The 17,621-nt window shown below is 48.5% G+C and overlaps 1 protein-coding gene across 2 annotated transcripts in view; it reads left to right on the top strand.

The window, feature by feature from the left end:
- The window catches only part of LOC144150782 (GTPase-activating Rap/Ran-GAP domain-like protein 3), a 751,818-nt gene that overhangs the window by 698,725 nt on the left and 35,472 nt on the right, over positions 1-17,621 (top strand). For both annotated transcript variants that reach the window (XM_077682183.1, XM_077682182.1), the window contains exons 15-19: positions 644-750; positions 13,192-13,307; positions 16,608-16,712; positions 16,845-16,919; positions 17,356-17,419. In XM_077682183.1, coding sequence (XP_077538309.1) covers positions 644-750; positions 13,192-13,307; positions 16,608-16,712; positions 16,845-16,919; positions 17,356-17,419 — 467 coding nt within the window. The remainder of the gene's footprint in view (positions 1-643; positions 751-13,191; positions 13,308-16,607; positions 16,713-16,844; positions 16,920-17,355; positions 17,420-17,621) is intronic.

Genomic DNA, 17,621 nt, shown 5'->3' with positions numbered 1-17,621 from the left:
TGCGTCGGCGCGTTAAACCCTACAATCAATCAATCAATCAATCAATCAATCAATCAATCAATCAATCAATCAATCAATCAATCAATCAATCAATCAATCAATCAATCAATCAATCAATCAATCAATCAATCAATCAATCAATCAATCAATCAATCAATCAATCAATCAATATACCGTCCCTTGATTTCATTTTTAATTTGTGCTCTTCATCTGTTTGCGCGGCCCGCTTCGCACCTTCGAATTTCTAGAGCGACTTTAGGTTATCTTGCGGCACGCTGCCACAGAGTGAGGATCATACTAATAGCGCTTGAACTCCAAGCTACTTTGCTACTCTGCCGGCATGATCTTTGTCCTCTGCATGTCCTTTAAAATGCACGTGAGAGAGGTTGTTTACCACAAATGTATTGCACGTCTTGGTTAGAGCTGACGTGGCGGTGGTGAAAACCCTACATTTTGTTGTAATCCTCGGTGTCACTTTTAACCTCTTGAAGGCGCTTTCATTACTAGGCGAGTGAGCGAGAGAGTAGGACACAGATCGTGATTGATGGCGCAGGCGTTTCTGGCACAGAGAAACGCTTTGCTTGCCAGCGGGGTCAAGTTTCAAACAAAATTAAGTGACTCCCTCCCTGTCTTTGCTTTTCAGATTGTCTCTGTTCTCGGAGGAGTCTGTGCCGCTGTTTGGGCCATCGCTGCCATGTCCTCCCGTGTTCCACAACCACCAAGAGTTCAGGGAATTTGTGCTCGTTAAACGTGAGTTAAACTTGGAGCTGAAAAAGGCCGCACATAACACTGCACCAATGTGGTATCTCTGAGAATGTGTGTTAGCTTAGTAAACAGAACATTGAGAACAAGGTTGAATTCTAACCATTTTTCGCTCGCTGCAGCAGCAGCAATAACTGTGCGCCAAGTCGGGTGTACGAAGGTCTTCACAACGCACCGGCAGTGACTGCCCGTTCTACGTGAATTCTTAGGCGACGTTTCGAGTGTGGCGGTCAAGTAGGCAAACTCCTGGCAGTTCGGCATCCCCAGCCCCGATGCTCGTGACAGCGTGCTCGGTGACAGCCACTTCTCGGTAGAGTTGTTGTTGTTGTTATTGTTGTTCCTTGATATTATTGGCGCATACCCAATCAGGGGATCGGCCAAACATCAGACATTAATTCGGATGAGATTACTGCCTAGGTGGATGATTCGAGGAAAAATTAGAAAAATATGGAAGCTTTTTTTTTTCTTCAAGCCCTCTTTTGTTTTCTTCAAGTTTGGAATTTGGTCAATATTGAAAAAAAAGGAAATAAATAAATAAATAATTAAATAAAGAAAATACGAAGAGGAAGAAGAAGAAGTAGTACAAGAAGAAGAAGAGGGAGGAGGGAGAGGAGGAGGAGAATAATCAAAAATATTCCGAAATGGATGCTTTTGGAGGGCTCAGGTGAGGTGCCAGAATAAGATGCGAATTAGGTTGTAAATCTTTTGGAATTTTCTATGAAGCGCAGAAGAGCAGAACAAACATCCCGGCGGCAATATCCCGTTTCTGAAGCCCCAAATGATAAAAGAGCCGGCACTGATAATGCCAACCCCAGGCGATGAAGCGGCACTTCAAGGAGCTGACGTCTGAGGCTTGAAAATCGTCGACATGACAAAAGGAAATGGTCGACAGACTCTTCTTCATTACAGTAACTGCACATGGCAGTCTGCGCCAGACGAGACCTGTGGAGGTATCTGTTCAACTGGGGCACACGACATCGAAGGCTCGTTACAATCGCCTCCAGGTCGCGTGAGGGGCACCAATTCGGATTCCAGGAGAATTTTAGATGAGAAAAATCTCGCGATGACAATAAGACTGATTCGTGCTGCCCTTGCAGCTTCAACAATCTGCGGAATCTTACGGCGGCTAATAAAGGCGTTGTCTCAATGACATCGACAACAGGCCCGGAGAGTGCTACCCCTGCCAGTGAATCTGCGGTTTCATTAAAGGTGATTCCCGCATGCCCAGGGACCCAAAGAAGGTCAATTTCAGTAATATGAGGTGGCAGAAGGGATCGAAACGTCCGTAGAAGAGGCGAGTCTTTAGGAGTAGAGTTCATGCCTCGTTTCGTTTTTTTTTTTTTTTTCAAGCTCGTTCGCTAGCACGAGCTCGAAAAAGCTCGTGCTCGTTTACACCACTGCGCAATAGTCTGGTGAAGAGAACGTTAGATCAGGCCATGGTGGGACGCTGGGGCAGTGCACGGTTTGTCTGGCATGAGTTAGTACCTTGGGGATATAGTAAAGTATGGCTCCACGGGGCTGACTCCCGGGAACCGCGGCTGGTACCAGTATTTATCGCCCTAAGCGATAGCCAAATACCGCTTTTGCACCGCTTATGAGGACTAACCCGTGGTGTATAGGGGGTAAGAGCTGCATTCAGACCTGTTAGCGAAGTTTTGAATGTCAGTGCCGCAAATTTTCGTTTACACTGTGTTTATAATGCCGTCCGATGTCACTATAAGCCCTTTAAAGCAACCTTGTAGCGATGACTGCAACGTTGAGCTAGAGCGTTGCCGGGCTGCTTTCAAGACTGCTAAGACTCAAACACTCATTTCTGTGTACAAAAGGGTCTCTTTTATTTGAATATAACATTCTTGTACATTGAGAAAATGCGACGCTTCGATAAATTGGCATGATAATAACCTTAACTGAAATAAATCCGCAATATAAAAAGCATTCGACGCCACGGAGTTACAAAACGGGCCAATAGTGGGATGTATCTATTCGGGTCATGAGCACCACCATAACCGGGCCGCCACCACCAATGATTCATTAGAGAGTTATAGCAGAGCGGGCGACTGGTCCCGGTACGGTGCAGGGTAGCCGGTCGGCACGACTGCGACGTGCAGAAGGGTTGAAACCTGCTGTACGCATCCGCTCGTCCGCCCTTCCAGTACTTGACCCCGCTCAGGAACCGGGTTCTCCGGTCTGCACTCTCTCTATTCAGAGCCAGCAGCGATTATCGGTTTACCCGGGGCGAGAAAGAATACCCCCCCCCCCCCCCCCCCCTCTGTCCTATCCCAAGCTGTCATTGTTCCGCAAGTCTTCGGCGGAGGTTTATCCGGCACTCAAATTCCACGCATTAACTTTTTGGGTCCTGGATAGACATGAAGATGAAGGCTCGTATTTCGAACACGGGGAAAGAACGGATTCAGACTTGAGTTTCTTGAAAGGGCGCAGTCCAGCCAGGCACTTCCCGTTAACGGGCGCCGTTAACGGGTACCGTTAACGGGAGCAAATTATATTTTAGATGTCTTTCTAAATGAAAGGCAGTCCAATTTCGCGTCCGCCTGTCAACTGTGCTCAGGGTGCTGTAATGCTCCTTTCCTATAGGTTTTACCACGTCGCCCCCACTCCTGTGCTTGGAAACCCCTTGTCCCTCTCGCTATGTGTCAACGAAGTTAGCAGTAGGGAGTTTTTTTTTTACATACTTGTTCGCTTTTAACTGAGCGTTGTTCATTTCCCCGAAAAAAAAAGAGAAAACTCCTTTGACAAGTATAGGATGTTTACGAAAGCGACCAGCCACGCCAGTGATAATGTCGTCCCCTGGAGTTGCCAGGGCCCTTGGTGCGTCGCACGTCTTCGTATATCCTCAAAAATGTTGCAAGCGTCCCGTTCTAAAAGCCTTCTTGTTTAGCGCGTCTTGGCGCTTCTCTCTCTTTTCCGACTTCGGGCTTGCCTTGAGTGCGTCGGGCGTTCGGGCGCACCGCGGATAGAGTCTCGCTGTTTGCTCAAGCGGCGCATGATGTGGGCCAGGGGCGCAAACTAGACTCCCACTATATCCGGGGATTCCAGCGCAAACTGCACGCGCGCCATCTGTCGGGTCAATGTTTTCCGAATCGGGAGGCGCGCCGGGGAGGACGCTGAGTGCGCCTCCGGGCACGAAGCTAGGATGTCGCCAGCCCCAACTCGAAACTCGCTTCCCCGTCAAGCTTTCTTCGTGCCCACACATACCAACGCGTGTGCGCACTGCAGCGCTCTGGTTTGTTTTCTGTCGCCGGGTCTGAATTTAAACAAGATTGCCGAATGTCACCTGAATTTTTGACGAGCCGCTCGTGTCCGGAGGGCTGCTGTCCTTCTGTCCTCTTTTTGTGTGGCCTCCCCCTGCAGCAGAACCGTCGTTGCGAGCTTAAACAAAGCTCACTGAAGACAGCTTTCAATGTTGCCATGCGGCGCACACAGTACGACAGGACAGACAGGGAGATCGTGCCCGTGCTGGAAGCAACAATGCGACATTGAAGCTTCTCCTTGTTGCCAAAACGTCCGCATAACACAGGCAGACCCATTTTAAAACGACGCTGCATACGGCTCCCCCTCAGGATTTGTTTGTGCCGTGTTCCGTCATCAGAATACACTTTGCGGCAAAGCCGACTTTCTCGAAACGCTTTGGAGCTATCAATCTAATGTTGATATCTTGGAAAGATGTATCCACCATTACGCCCACTTCCATTCACTTGTAATATACTGGTTCCCTTGGGAGTTGTAAAGAATTCGGAATTCCCGTCTGCCCTCAACACATGGGCTTCTTCGGGGAGCTATACCGAAACATATTATATGACGTGGCACTACTCAAACGGCTACTTAACCGTGGAAAGTTTTATGTCAGCACGTGTCATTGATCGCATCGGCCGCAGTTTTAATGCAAATAACATGACGCCAATAAGCCATTCCAGCCGCATCACAAGGCCGTTGTGGAGCCGACAGCCCCATGTTTGTCTGCTAGGTTGAGGAGGCACTCCTCCAAGTTTCATTAAGCTAATTAACTGAAGGTGGAGCTAAATCGTCAATTCGAAACATTCGGGTCGTGTTTGTTACACTTGTTGGGATTGCGGCCCGGTCACTACTCTCGTAAATAAAGTATTGTCAAAAATCAATTCAAAGCGCATTTGTCATTCACTTTGTGATTTTCATTGATCTTCCAACAGCTCCGCTGTTCAATCACGTGAGCGGGACCGAGTGTCATTTTTATTGTTGCCTCCGTTCTAACGCTGTCCTAGTTGAAACTGACAGCGAGCGCTCCGTTGTGGCTTGTCATTGACGCAACTGTTCGGCGGAGTTCGCGCAGTAGCCTCTCACGTGCATATGTTTCATGTTTTAGAGCGAAAGCTCTACTACGCCATGTATTGCAAGGTCATTCATCGCGTCGCGATGACCTTGAGACGCCAGAGCTCGAGTGAGGCAGTTGTGACGTCACGCATGTGATCCGCTGGGGAGAGGCATTTAGCTGCGCTCCAGCGGAGCGTCGCCGCTGCGGTACCCCGTCGTTTCGTCGCTCAGTCTCGCCACGGGTGACGCAGAGGTTGGCCCGCGTATGCGTCCGCTTCAGCGGAAGCGACAGGCTGAGTTCAACCATCCAGTGGATATATCTAGGCGGCAGGCAAACAGACCTTTCGCTAGTGATAACTAGGTTTCCTAGTGTTTAACCTAACCCTTTTTTATTCTTTTTATGTGCCTACATTCCCCGCCATTACTTAGCCATAGACAGCAGGAAACTATTTCATCCCTTCTTTCCCCTTTAACACACCTACGCTCCCATCAGCCACATGCATTGCGTGCTCTTGGGTGATCGCGCGGCCAGGAGTCGAACCGGCTGCACAATCACCCATCGTATCGTAGTTCAATTTGACATTGAAGTAATTACGGAGCGTACAACGTGAAACTGCAAGTGCATTTTTTAACTTAGCCTGCTCGGTATAATACGGTGTCATGGTTCCCCCGACGTTGTGGCGCGTCCAAGCAATGGGGCCGATTGCACCCCCTTCGCGTCTTCTGGAGCAGCATCGCTAAGGCCATCGTTCGCGCCGTCCGCCCCTCCCGCGGCCCTCCTATTACCTAAGTTATCTGTCTCGCCACCCTCCGAAATTTCAGGCCATCCCTCAGGCCGTTATTAAGGATCCATCACAGTCCCAAAGGCTGCTCTTTCATTGTCTTTCCTTGTGTCTGGGAGCTTGGATAGCGGAATATCATCAGCAAATCAGGATTAACTGATGTTTATTGAATTTTCTCGACAACATTGCAGCTTTAGGTTATTGTCTGGATTTGCCGTTTAACACAAACACGTCCCCATTTTTTTCGTTTGTTTGCCACTAAGTACGCTTACGTCCACTTTTATACCGCTGTAAATGTCGTGTCGCTGCGGCTCCTGTATTTTGGGCGCATTTCGAAGCGGCAGTACGTGCGCGGTCGGTTCCAAACGTATTTTCGCTCAAAAGCAACGCACGGACGCTGTCGCTTTCGTAGTCGAGCTGAACGGCACGCGCACGCAGTGTACATGTCGGGCCTTACGTGACATAAATACGGGGCCACGCGTCCCGACTCAAGGCCCGTGGACAAAGTGTTTCGGCTTTTCTACACGGAGCCATTCGCAGCGGAGGGAGCGGCTGCCGCGTTTGTGGTAAACGTGACCTAGCGCACCCTCCTCCCCCTCTCGCGCACACACGCACACTTTACAACGCCTGTCGTCAGCGCTGCCGCTCGTAGTGCTTGTTCGCCGGAGCGACCGCCCTTGCTGCTGTTGACGTTGTTCTTTTTTAGCACATCTCCCATTTTGGCGTTTTCCTTCGCTTCATTCATTTTCAAATTTGGTTTCCTGCTGAAGGCATTCTTTACGCTGCCAGAGGGGAAATCTGCTGTCGTTGAGCTCGTCGTTTTACATCGCGTTGTGCATTTCTCTCCTGATTCCTCATTCTCTGGGGAGTGAAGAATAAATTCGGCGGAAACAGCGCACACAGGGGGCCATACAATACTGTATACAGTGGAAAAAGAACAAAGAAAAGAGGTTTCGCGCAGCCAATGTCACTAGCGCGCGGCGTCGTCGCAGCCGGAGCGTTTCAAAGAACGCCAATAAAGCTTGGTAGCCCGTGAAAAACTAAAAGAAAGTAAAAGTGGAAGCGAGGCCTCAGCGATTCGAACGCGGCTTTTAAAGCAGAGCTTTGTGGACATGCTGCGGTGGCCGCCTGGTAGTTAATATCTGTGGAACAACTCCGTCCACACAAATTACCGCCTTTCTGTTTCACAAATTCCTGTTGTAACTTTGCACAACCTATTTACATAACGTCGAAGTGTACCTTTATGGTGTACTATGCTGCGGTGGCCGCCTGGTAGTTAATATCTGTGGAACAACTCCGTCCACACAAATTACCGCCTTTCTGTTTCACAAATTCCTGTTGTAACTTTGCACAACCTATTTACATAACGTCGAAGTGTACCTTTATGGTGTACTAGCCCTACCAACGCTCAAGGGCATGCACGATATATACGTTTCACGAAGATCGTATACAGGAAGTGTAAACCCGTAAAGCAGAAGATCGGCAGAAAATTGCTGGCAAGGTAATAAGAGATCAGTCCTTTGTCAGTTCAAGCACGGGCGGTCTGGACGCGCGAGCGTGGGCGTCCAGACCCGCCAGGTTCTGCTAGCCTGCTGTCGCGGCGGCGAAGAGTACGACGGTGTGGTTGTTGCTAGTGGTAGTGGAGGTTAGCATGCTTAATCGGTGTTCTCGAGTGTGCGACAGGTGACTAAATCGTGATGTTTTGTTCTTGAGTCCTGACATCTACTACTTGGATATGGACGCCATGGTTGGCTACTTGCTAGGGAGCACCGGGTGCAGGCCTTCTGTGAGGTGCTCCTGAAAAATGGCGCGCTTTACAGAATACCGTTTCAAGGATATATAAGCGTCGCTAACGATGCTAAATTTTTATTCTAAGTACCACGACAACTGCTGTCGGTACTGTTTTAAGGACCATGTCGATGCGAAGTTTCAATCACCATGCCATTTCCTCCTGAAGGGACCGGCAGCTGGAGATCGAACACAGTCGGCCTATGGCGACGAAACGACGAACCATTGCTTGTGTATGCACTTTCTTGTGGGCTGCTCATCCACGTTGCGTGCGGAGAAAATCGTGCGCTGACCACAATCAAATACAAAAATGTCTGCTTGCCTGACACAAGGCAAGAGGCTGGCAACAAGCAATGGCCTAGTTGCGCTATGTGTGCGGGTGTTGCCGAGAAAATGTTAATCAGCGGAAGTTGCGGGATAACGCGCTCGTCCTATTCAGGGTAACATCATCGCCGCGGTGATCGGTTACCACGTGAAACACGTTAATACGTACCCTTGATAGTTTTATTTGTGGTTTTCTTATGAGTGCTATCACCCGCCGGCTGTCCGCTTGGGAACGGGACATTGTGCTTGTTGAAGGGCAGTTGTTTTGCGAGACAAAATTAGGCTACATAAAAACGGGCAAGAAAGGCGGTGGGTCCGGTGCAGGCTCATAGATTTTCCACACTACTGTAAGAATTTCGTGTGTGAAAAAAAAAAAAAACGAAAAAAAAAAACGAAATCTGTTCAGGAGCCATGGCTCTATCGCCTGTGAATTCACGGAGGCGTATTTTGCACAAACGAAGGTGTGCGTGGAGTCTACGAGTTCCTTTCAGAACATGAGTACTGTTTTCAGGCAGTCGCCATTGTTAACTGCGCGATTTTGTACTTTTTTACGTCCATGCGAGACTATTTCGGACGCATCGTTCGCTGGAACTGAGCAGTTCTGAGTATGTGCCCGTCCTATGGTCTTTCTTGTCTCGCTTTCATGCAAAATTTTTAAACCATTACACCAGTCAACGCGTCTAACAACGTGTTTTGGTCATCATAACCTAATTTTTAAAAGAACCCAGGGCTTTCATCATAGCGCTCAAAGTGGACCTGAGGCTTAAAGATTTAAGATCCCGGAGCTAGACTTCACCGGAGCAATCGAGCAAGACATGATTTTTTTTTCCTGTAGCATGCGCGTTTTTTGCTAGCGCACGGCGTGTCCCGCGACACGTTAGTTATTTTTTTTTCTCTCTCTTTCTTTCCTCCCTTTACTTCCGTGTGTCCCGTACTGCGGGCTTTAAATACTAAGCTGGAAATCATGAGCCATAATGTCGGGGCAATTCCTTCTCAAAAATGCATGGATAAGTTTTCGCACATACTAAATTTAATATATCTGCCTAAGTTTTCGGACCGGCAGCTCCTTTCTGAGTTACGCAACACTTTGCAGAAAGGAATAGTTTCCATCACGTCCGCCTCTTCGCGTTACTTGCGTTCTCTTCGCTCTGCGCCCGAAAACCTTGGTCGCTCCGGTTCTAAACTACATTGCAACATAGAAAACCGCTACTAACGCACACAATTTTATTCGTGCCTTATATAAGCTCAAATATTGAACGCCTACAGCAACACAAGATTTAGTTGAAAGCAATAAACGCTGCCTAGTTTGTTGGGAACCAGTTACGCAATTATTTAATTGGAGAACGGTGGCGGCCACTTTCACCGGGACTGTAACTTGGGAAGTATGCCATCTTCATGCTTTGGGTACTGAGGGCTGTTTTAACTTGCTGTGTAAGCTACGTTTTGTAAGAGTACGGTCAAATCTCGCATTTCCATGTACCTGTAAGATTTGCACGAAAAAAAAACGGGGAATCAAAAGTGGTGCAGTCCTAACAAAAATTTCTGCTTACTTTATAAGGTAAGCGTGCAAGAAGCTTTGCTTACGGCAGTGTCCATCCACACTAGCAGCTCGACGCTGCCACCAGCTACAGGCCGATTTTGCGGCGAAAAGTCGTTGGACTAGTGGTGATTCCAGAGGAATATAGCTATTATTGGGTATCGACACGAAGAGGGTGCTCAATTACGAAGAAAAGGACAAAGAAAACAGGTGGACATGCAAACCAATGCAATGCATGAAACAAATCTCCCTACATCCCCGACCCCTAGCAGAGAAGCATGTAGGCGATCGCAAACGCCGGCAAAACTCTCTGTTTTTTCAATAAAGAGCCTTCTCTCTCTCAACGAAACGAAAATTGGACAAAAAAAACTACTACGAAAATAAAAAAAGAACGCGACAAAAGGAGAGTGGGAAGGCTGATAAACTAACCAACTCATCCCTAAAGAGAGCAGGGGTGCGGGCGAAGCTTGTCACGAGTCAGTGTAAACCAAGCAAAACCAGTTTGGATGTGCAAACAAGACAAATCGCTGGGTAGATTACACGATAATTCATGGTCAACCCAGTGGCGAGAGAGAGAGAAACATCTTTAATGAACAAGTGAGGTCAGCCAGGCGGGGCGCCCGACTTGCTACACCAAATGGGGGTGAAGGTGTGATGAAGATTAATGAAAACTCTCACTTATACATGAACACTCAAACACACAGACGCACACAAAAAGCACACACACAATCAGGCGATATAGTCATTTGTCTGAGAGTTCATAGCTCACTGGCAAGTCCAGTGCTCCGGAGGAACGTTAGGAGCACTGTTGTTGCGCGACTTGCCATGCCGGTTTTAAGCCAGGGCCCAAGGAGGTGACTCGAAGAGATCTGGGCGGACGCGGGCAGGCCCAGAGAAAGCTTTGCCGTGGTACGCTCAAGTTCGTAGCGAGGACATGCGCAGAGAACGTGTTTCAGGTCCTCGCGAACTGCACAGGTAGGGCACAGAGGTGAGAAAACTCGGCGTAGTTTAAAAAGGAAATGCTTAGTGTACGCCACATTCAGTCGTATTCGATGCAGGACAGCTTCATCTCGCTTGCACAGACCACCGCTTGGCATCCGAAATCGACACTCTGGGTCTATTGTGTGCAACGGATAGTAGGTATTATTTGGGTCGGTCCACAGCAATCGCTGAGAACTCTTGGCAAGCGATGACGCCAGAGTCGCTCCGTCTCGCCTTGTGAAAGGCACTGGCGTAATGATTGGGCTGGAATGCGCTGATGCAGCAGCTCTGTCGGGTTCGTCGTTGCCAGACACACCGCAGTGAGATGGAAACCCACTGCAGAACAACGACGTGGTGGTTGTTTATTGCCTGCGTGTGCAGGCCATTAATTTCTTGAGCAAGCTGCTCTTGTGGCAGCACCATGAGGTGCTGAAGGGCTGCTCGAGAGTCGGTGAAGATTGCCCATGCCTGAACTGGAGCAGTTAAAATGTGTTCCAATGCAGCACGTAAGGCCGTGAGTTCAGTAAGCATCGACGACGTTTTGTGACCTAGTTTTGCGGTAATTTTTGTGTGGGTTGATGGGATCCATATTCCGATGGCAGATGACGTATCCATCACTGATCCATCCGTGAAAATGGGAGTGTAATTTTGGTAGGTAGTAGCAATGTGCTCCAATGAAAAGAATTTAAGAGCAGGCAGAGGCAACTTAGCTTTGCTCTGGATGCCGGGAACGGTTAATGTTATTTTCCAGGAGACAAATCTCCATGGTGGCTGGGTATGCTCTGGTGGGCTCTAATACACTGCTGGTAATAAGGCACGTACCTCGGCTTCCGAGTCACAAGCCAGCCGATGGTCGACAGTCCTGGTCACAAACCGCAAGCGTGCACGAAGGAGTTCTTGCTGGCAGAGAACCGTTGGAGAGAGGCGCCTACTCTCCCTGAGAGTCCCAAGGGTTGAAGTATTTTTAGGTACCCCAAGGCACACACGAATGTCTTCCGTGCCGCCGTCATGAATCGCGCCCCCCAAAGCTCCGCCCGGACTTTTCTGCTCTTCCCCGTGGCGCACTGGCTAAATCCACAAAGCACATATGAGGCTTGAGGCGCATAGGGCTGTTCACCACGACGTCGAAGCTTTATTTTTTGTTGTTGTTCAATCGTGGGGGCTGTGCTACTCTCTAGAAGCTGGTTAACACACCCAACCATATATACTGGTTATTGTGGAGGAGTAGCTTTCTAGCCCCGAGTACACCTAATTTCATACGTGCACATACGCGCACACCCACAGACAGAGGGACGGAGGCTCCTCCCTAAGAATTAAAACACCGCTCCGATACTGCGTCCACCCCATCCATTCTTCGCCTCGGCGGATTTTCTTAATTCGTCACTACTCTCGCCTTCCGTCTTCCCTTCTCAGTCCGCCACTCGGTCGTCGTTCGGCTACTTGGGTGGTCCATCTGCTGTCCAATCTGCGCATCACATGGTCGTCCCAACTACGTTTATTTTATCCCTGTAAATTTAGGCTGGAATGTTTTATACACGCGTTGTCCGTGGAATCCATGACGCTAGTTTTCTTCCGCATCACACTTCTTTACATAGCTGTTTGAGCTGCTCAGTGAGACATCCGGTGCCCGCACCATACGTTAGCGTGGGAATAACGCATTAGCTTCCCTGGTGCGAGATGCCGTCCTCCCCCTCTTCGAAAGCGGGACCGTGCTTTCTGATGTCCCGCTAGGATTGGTCGGGGGTTTTCACTGAGCATTACAGCAGGTAACGGTGACAACCAGGGGGCGCAGTACTGAACTAAACTACGGTGCTGACATGTAATCTGCCGCTGGGGCGGAAACTTTGGTGCTTGTTTTGCTTTCATTGAAAAAATAAAAGCCGCTGCGGAGGAGTTCGTGTTTATTGAGACGATGTTGTCCACAAGCGTTAGTAGTTATGTAAGCATGTGTGAAGTGCGCGCTATTATAGGGAAGTAGGCACTAAATATAATTTTTTTTTAGATCTCAGTTAGGCATCGTCGATGGGCACTGGAATTCTGAGATAGGACGCAACGATGGCAGACAGAATAGCGTCCGCTCGCATGATCCCTGTCTTCCCCGAAGAATGTTCTGCAATACCTGCGGAAATCGGGCAAAATATTCAAATGGAACACTGCGAACACATGGGGATAAAGCTTTTCGCTACCTTTTTTGCTCTTTCCTGATGAGTAAAAAAACACTGAACATTCCTTCGTAACTGTGAGCTTAATTCAGTTCTCTTCAATCGTCGAAAACCAACTTTTCGCTACTTGTACGCTTTACTTGCGACATGAGGAACCGGGCTTTGCTCGGTGATACGCGACGCATATCCTTGCGACAGGCACAAGCCCACCTACGTGTTAAAATCCGTCCATTTATCGTCGTGCGACAAATGTTTCCGAAAGCTCTGTACAGGATTCCAAATGATGACCGACCTTTTAATCATTGAGAGTTCAGTTAAGTTGTCCCGGTATGAAGGCAAAATTGCAGGACAGAAGTCACGCATGCAGGCGGTTTCATTAAAGTGCTTCGCCGTTTTTTAAGCATGGTTAATGGTAATGTCTATGGTCCGTATGTTTTTAAGGAATCTCAAACGATGTCAGTTGTTCTTGTTTTTGTTTCATGAGATTGCGTTGTGTTGCGGCCAACCGACAGCGCTCGTTACAAGCCGGGTGTGTGCCTCTCGTGTGCAGTGATCAACGGCGAGAAGGCGGCCTTCAACACGCCCATCTTCGCCCAGAAACGGGAGAGAACGCTGGACATGCTCATCAAGGACCTCTACAACGAGCACATGTCGGAGAGCAGGACGGTGAGCACGTCGGAAGCGCTATACTTCTTCTCGCGTCTGCTTAGTTTGTTAGCCAACGGTTAACTAGTTGGCAGTGTTGGAATCGCGGGAACCCATTAGCGCTTATCTGACCCCGGCCGTCCAATGGGAAGTTACGAATCGCGGCGAGCTAATAGCGGCAGAGGTGTTTACTCATCTAATCAATACTGCGTTCGACGCTGCCGGTAGGATGTCTTTCATTGACCCCACCTTGAACTGATTCATCCAGTGAGCTCCGAGCCCATTTGACTGCACATACTCTTCCTTGAACTCGCACTTATGCATTTGTCGGTTTAGCAAACATAGAGTTTCACACTAACGAGTAGCAGAGAAAAATCGGGCACTATACACTGTTTAGGCGAGCCGCACTTTGACCAGCCTGGCAACGCGGGAACGCCGGGAAGTGCTCTATTCTTCTTGCCTGAGTCGACAGAGCTAAAGAAATGGCTGTGATTTCAGAAGCGATAATTTTCCAGAGAAAGGTTGTTTGATTTTGTTTTATCAATAAAATGGTCACTAACTGGGCACTAAACGTCCGTGAATTTTTATATCGCCACATGCTACACGTCAGAGGGAAAAGAATATAAAGACGGTTTGGCTGGGACAACCAGATAATACTGTGCAAATGCAGAATACCTTCGTTGTAAAACGCTTTCAAATACCTTGCTGTGGTTGTGTGCTACGCTGTGGTTATTTAACACTTTAGTGGGCTTCAGAGTACGCGCGCAGGTTTCTAGGGAGCATTGTCCAATACACCAGTGCGTGTATGTGGTTTGGTGGATATAAAACATTGTTTAATTAACGGCACCGACTGTCGGGTATGCACCAGAGTTCAAAATTGATTAATTAACTGCACCAACAGTCAAGTATGTATCAGAGTTCAAAATCCTAGGCCCAACGTTACGACTTGATGTCTTACGACGTCAACCGGTACCCGTAGCTTGACGTGCGATGTGTACATTTAGGACTTTCTTCATTGGGTATCGGTTGACGACGCTAAGCCTTGAAGCGTGAAGTTAGGCCTAACTGCCAATGTTTAGGCTTAGCGTTTAGGCTTAACGTCATACCAATTGTACGTTGATTTGCGGATACCTTTCGACGGCACTCAAACTCAAAGCCTGACGTGAGGCCTAATGTCGAGCCATCTGATGGCTATGTGGCGCCTTCCCTTTGCAGCACATAAACCTTTGCGCAAGCAAGTGATATCCGAGATGTGACGGGATGCTTCATGAATGAGACTTCACTAAACTGGTTTCACGAAACAGAGTTTACGAAGCAGGCTTCAGGAATTTCCCGCGAAACTGGTTCACCAGGATTCAAGGATTTTTATTCGCCCTATCTGCGCATGACAAGGCCGACGATAAAAGCTGCATAGAAAGAGCTTAAAGGAGCCATGAAGAGAAAACACAAGTTTGGCTCATTCGAAAGATTGCCTCGTTAGAACCATAACGACACCACTTATAACGCAAACTTCGCTCAAATAAGCTACATAATTAGGAAAAAAGGAAATGACCATGCGACCCCACCAGCTCATTTTCCGCAACAGAACCTATGATGTCACTTGGGAATGCTCTGCGATTGGCGGAGGCCGGCAAAAGCAAACGCATGTTAGGCAGGGCTTACAGTTTGCATAGCGAGCTAAATGCCCGTGAAACATACTGCACATTCTTTTTATGAAAAAGAACGGTGGAGTAAGCGGTTGAAGTTCCGAACGAACACGCAAGCGTGTATGCCAATGCGTACGAAACTACCGCCAAGCCGAACTCGACATCTCGCCGTCGCCACCGTCGCGCAGACGAATTTTCGGGTTCAAGGCTCTTCGGGCCAACGAACCGTCCCAGCACGCACAGCCGCGACCTTGCTTGGTATCGTAATCCCTTCACAGGAGGTTGGCCGTCATATCGCCAACCAGCAAAGGTAAAAATAGAAACAAGGGGAGTAAGGAACACAGAGCAGCAACGAGATAGTGCCACTCGTCGCACAGGTTTCGGTATACGGAGGTCGTGTTGGCTTGCTGCTGTCGTTATGAGCTCGTTTACAGTTTACAACCACTGAAAACTTCAGTTTGCTCGAGTACTTTACAATGAAATTTCGTTGCTGTGTTTTGAAATGCCCATGTAGTACGGGCAAGTCGTCGAGGGAGTGCGACATCCCCGCCGGTGAGATCTCCTTTCATGTGCTGCCCAACGACGAACCTCGGCGAAGCAATTGGCTACGTTTTGTGAACTTGGCAAACGGAGGAGAAAGAGAGCTAAAGGAAGTACGAGTGTGCTCGCTTCATTTCCGAGGAAGTGGTTACGGCAGGGACCCGGACATGCTGGCGCTCGTCGCCGACTTCGTCAAATCGCCTTTCAAAGCGCTCTGACCTTGGGGAAAAAAAATTGCCGTACACACCGCGCATTGACGCTCGAATCTTTCTGGTCGGAGCAGAGAGCTCGAGCGAACGGCTTTCCATACACGACACCGGCCAACTGGCATAAGCGATACTGCTACTGAAATTGAAAATACGGCACATACATAGCAGTCTGTATTCGTCCGTCGCGACGGGGCTGACGAGGCAGCAGTGCCGACGGCTGGGCGTTCGTCTGTTGTGGCTATCGCGGAATGGTCGCTTTCCCGTCCACCGCGTATCCCACAACTCTTGCCGCTCGTGCACTTAGAAGCATTGAGCGTTCAAGTGGTGTGAGGTTGTTAAATGCAAGCCCGATCTCCTCGGCGAGAGTTTTGTTCTCCGGATCAGGCGATTCCATGACTAGGGCTGCGGGTGCACTAGGTTTTACTAGTATTTTTAAAATGGCCGCCGTCTCGGTCGACTCCCGCGTGTGGGTGCTATATGGAGTCGACATACTAAGTATCTGTTCCATGGACCGGGTCGTATGACGCCATTGTTCACGTGACGAAATGTGCAATTTTAGCGGGAGATTTAAAATTTTGACTTAAATTGCCTCATTTCTCAGTGAATAAAGCACCATTTGCTTCCGGGAAAGCGCTTGGGGTACTATGAAACACCTAATCTTTCGAATAAAACAAACTTTTGTTTTCTCTTCATGGCTCCTTTAACGAGCCCGTCCGCCCAATTCTGCCGCTAAGCAGCAGACGGCAATATGCATGCTGCACAGTTTCTCCAGCAATCAACATAAAGTAAATCAACAAACTACCGCAATCCTATTACAGATATTTTTTGCATAAGGATATTTTGCCTTTCATAAGCGTCGCGACGAGTACCCTTACTCACACTGTGGGAACTATTACTGATGTTAAACACTATTTTATTCCTTGCAGAACATGCTGAACAGGCGAGCATTCAGTGACGTGCTCCCTGAGACGCCCAGAGGTTCGCGTCGCAAGGAAGAGGCCAGACAAGTGGAATTTGTGCGGATAGGACAGGTGAGAGGCTGCTTTTGCAACGTGCGAGACTCCCTGTTGCCACGCGCAACGGTGACGGACAGTTCTGCCACTCAACCGTGCACCAGGCATACGTCTCCAGCTAATTGAGTTTCTTGTTCCACCTACTACTAGGCACTGAAGCTGGACACCATCGTAAAGGGGGACGCCCCAACCAGTCTTGCCACTACTAGTCTCTTCAAACGGGAAGTACGTGTTTTTCTCGCCTGCATGCCTGCCGATACCATACATGTAGAATCGCTGCTCTCAGTTACCCATGCACGTCTAACCTTTCGAGGTAAAGTAAAATGGTTCAGTTCATCGCTTTACGAGTGCCTTCATGACACTACCCATTGTGCTGAGTCCAGAACCTTGGCTGGTACACGTCGAGACATACCGCCAGAAAATGGAGTCAGCCGTGACAGCCAAGTGCTTATGAGTATAGTCCGCAAAGCCAAGCTTTGATATCTAGGTTTTCGTAAACGCTGCTTTCGGCAAGCATCAACGCCACTTTCTTTCGAAGTCTATAAAAACGTAGCTAATGACTATAAAGCTATTAATGGCCACAAATTTGTGCTAGAAAACGTAATTTGACATTTGACGTAATTTCCCCTTTTCTCATTTCTGACTTCTTTCTTTGCGACAGCCTTGGGAACCCCAGTGCTTTTACCCAGATTTTCCTCATGAAATCGTCTGTGGTGACTCTTGGGGTAAGTGAATGTTTTCTCTTTGAGTAAGGATTGCCTCCATCACAACGCTGAGCGCGCATTCCTGCGTGTGGTCGCATAGAGTTTCGTAAATTTCAGTGCTGTATTTTAAAGTAAAAAATTTAAAGAGGGTCAGAACACGAAGACTTCTCCACGTTCGCCTCACCTGCGGTTATAGGTAAACGAAATCGATAATCAGAGCATC

This window comes from Haemaphysalis longicornis, unplaced genomic scaffold (assembly GCF_048455015.1).
Source record: "Haemaphysalis longicornis isolate Haplotype H1 unplaced genomic scaffold, Haemaphysalis longicornis Haplotype H1 scaffold_1, whole genome shotgun sequence".
In the NCBI taxonomy this organism is placed as follows: domain Eukaryota; kingdom Metazoa; phylum Arthropoda; class Arachnida; order Ixodida; family Ixodidae; genus Haemaphysalis; species Haemaphysalis longicornis.
Note: the sequence above shows the minus strand (reverse complement) of the source record. Positions and strands in the feature narration are given on the sequence as shown.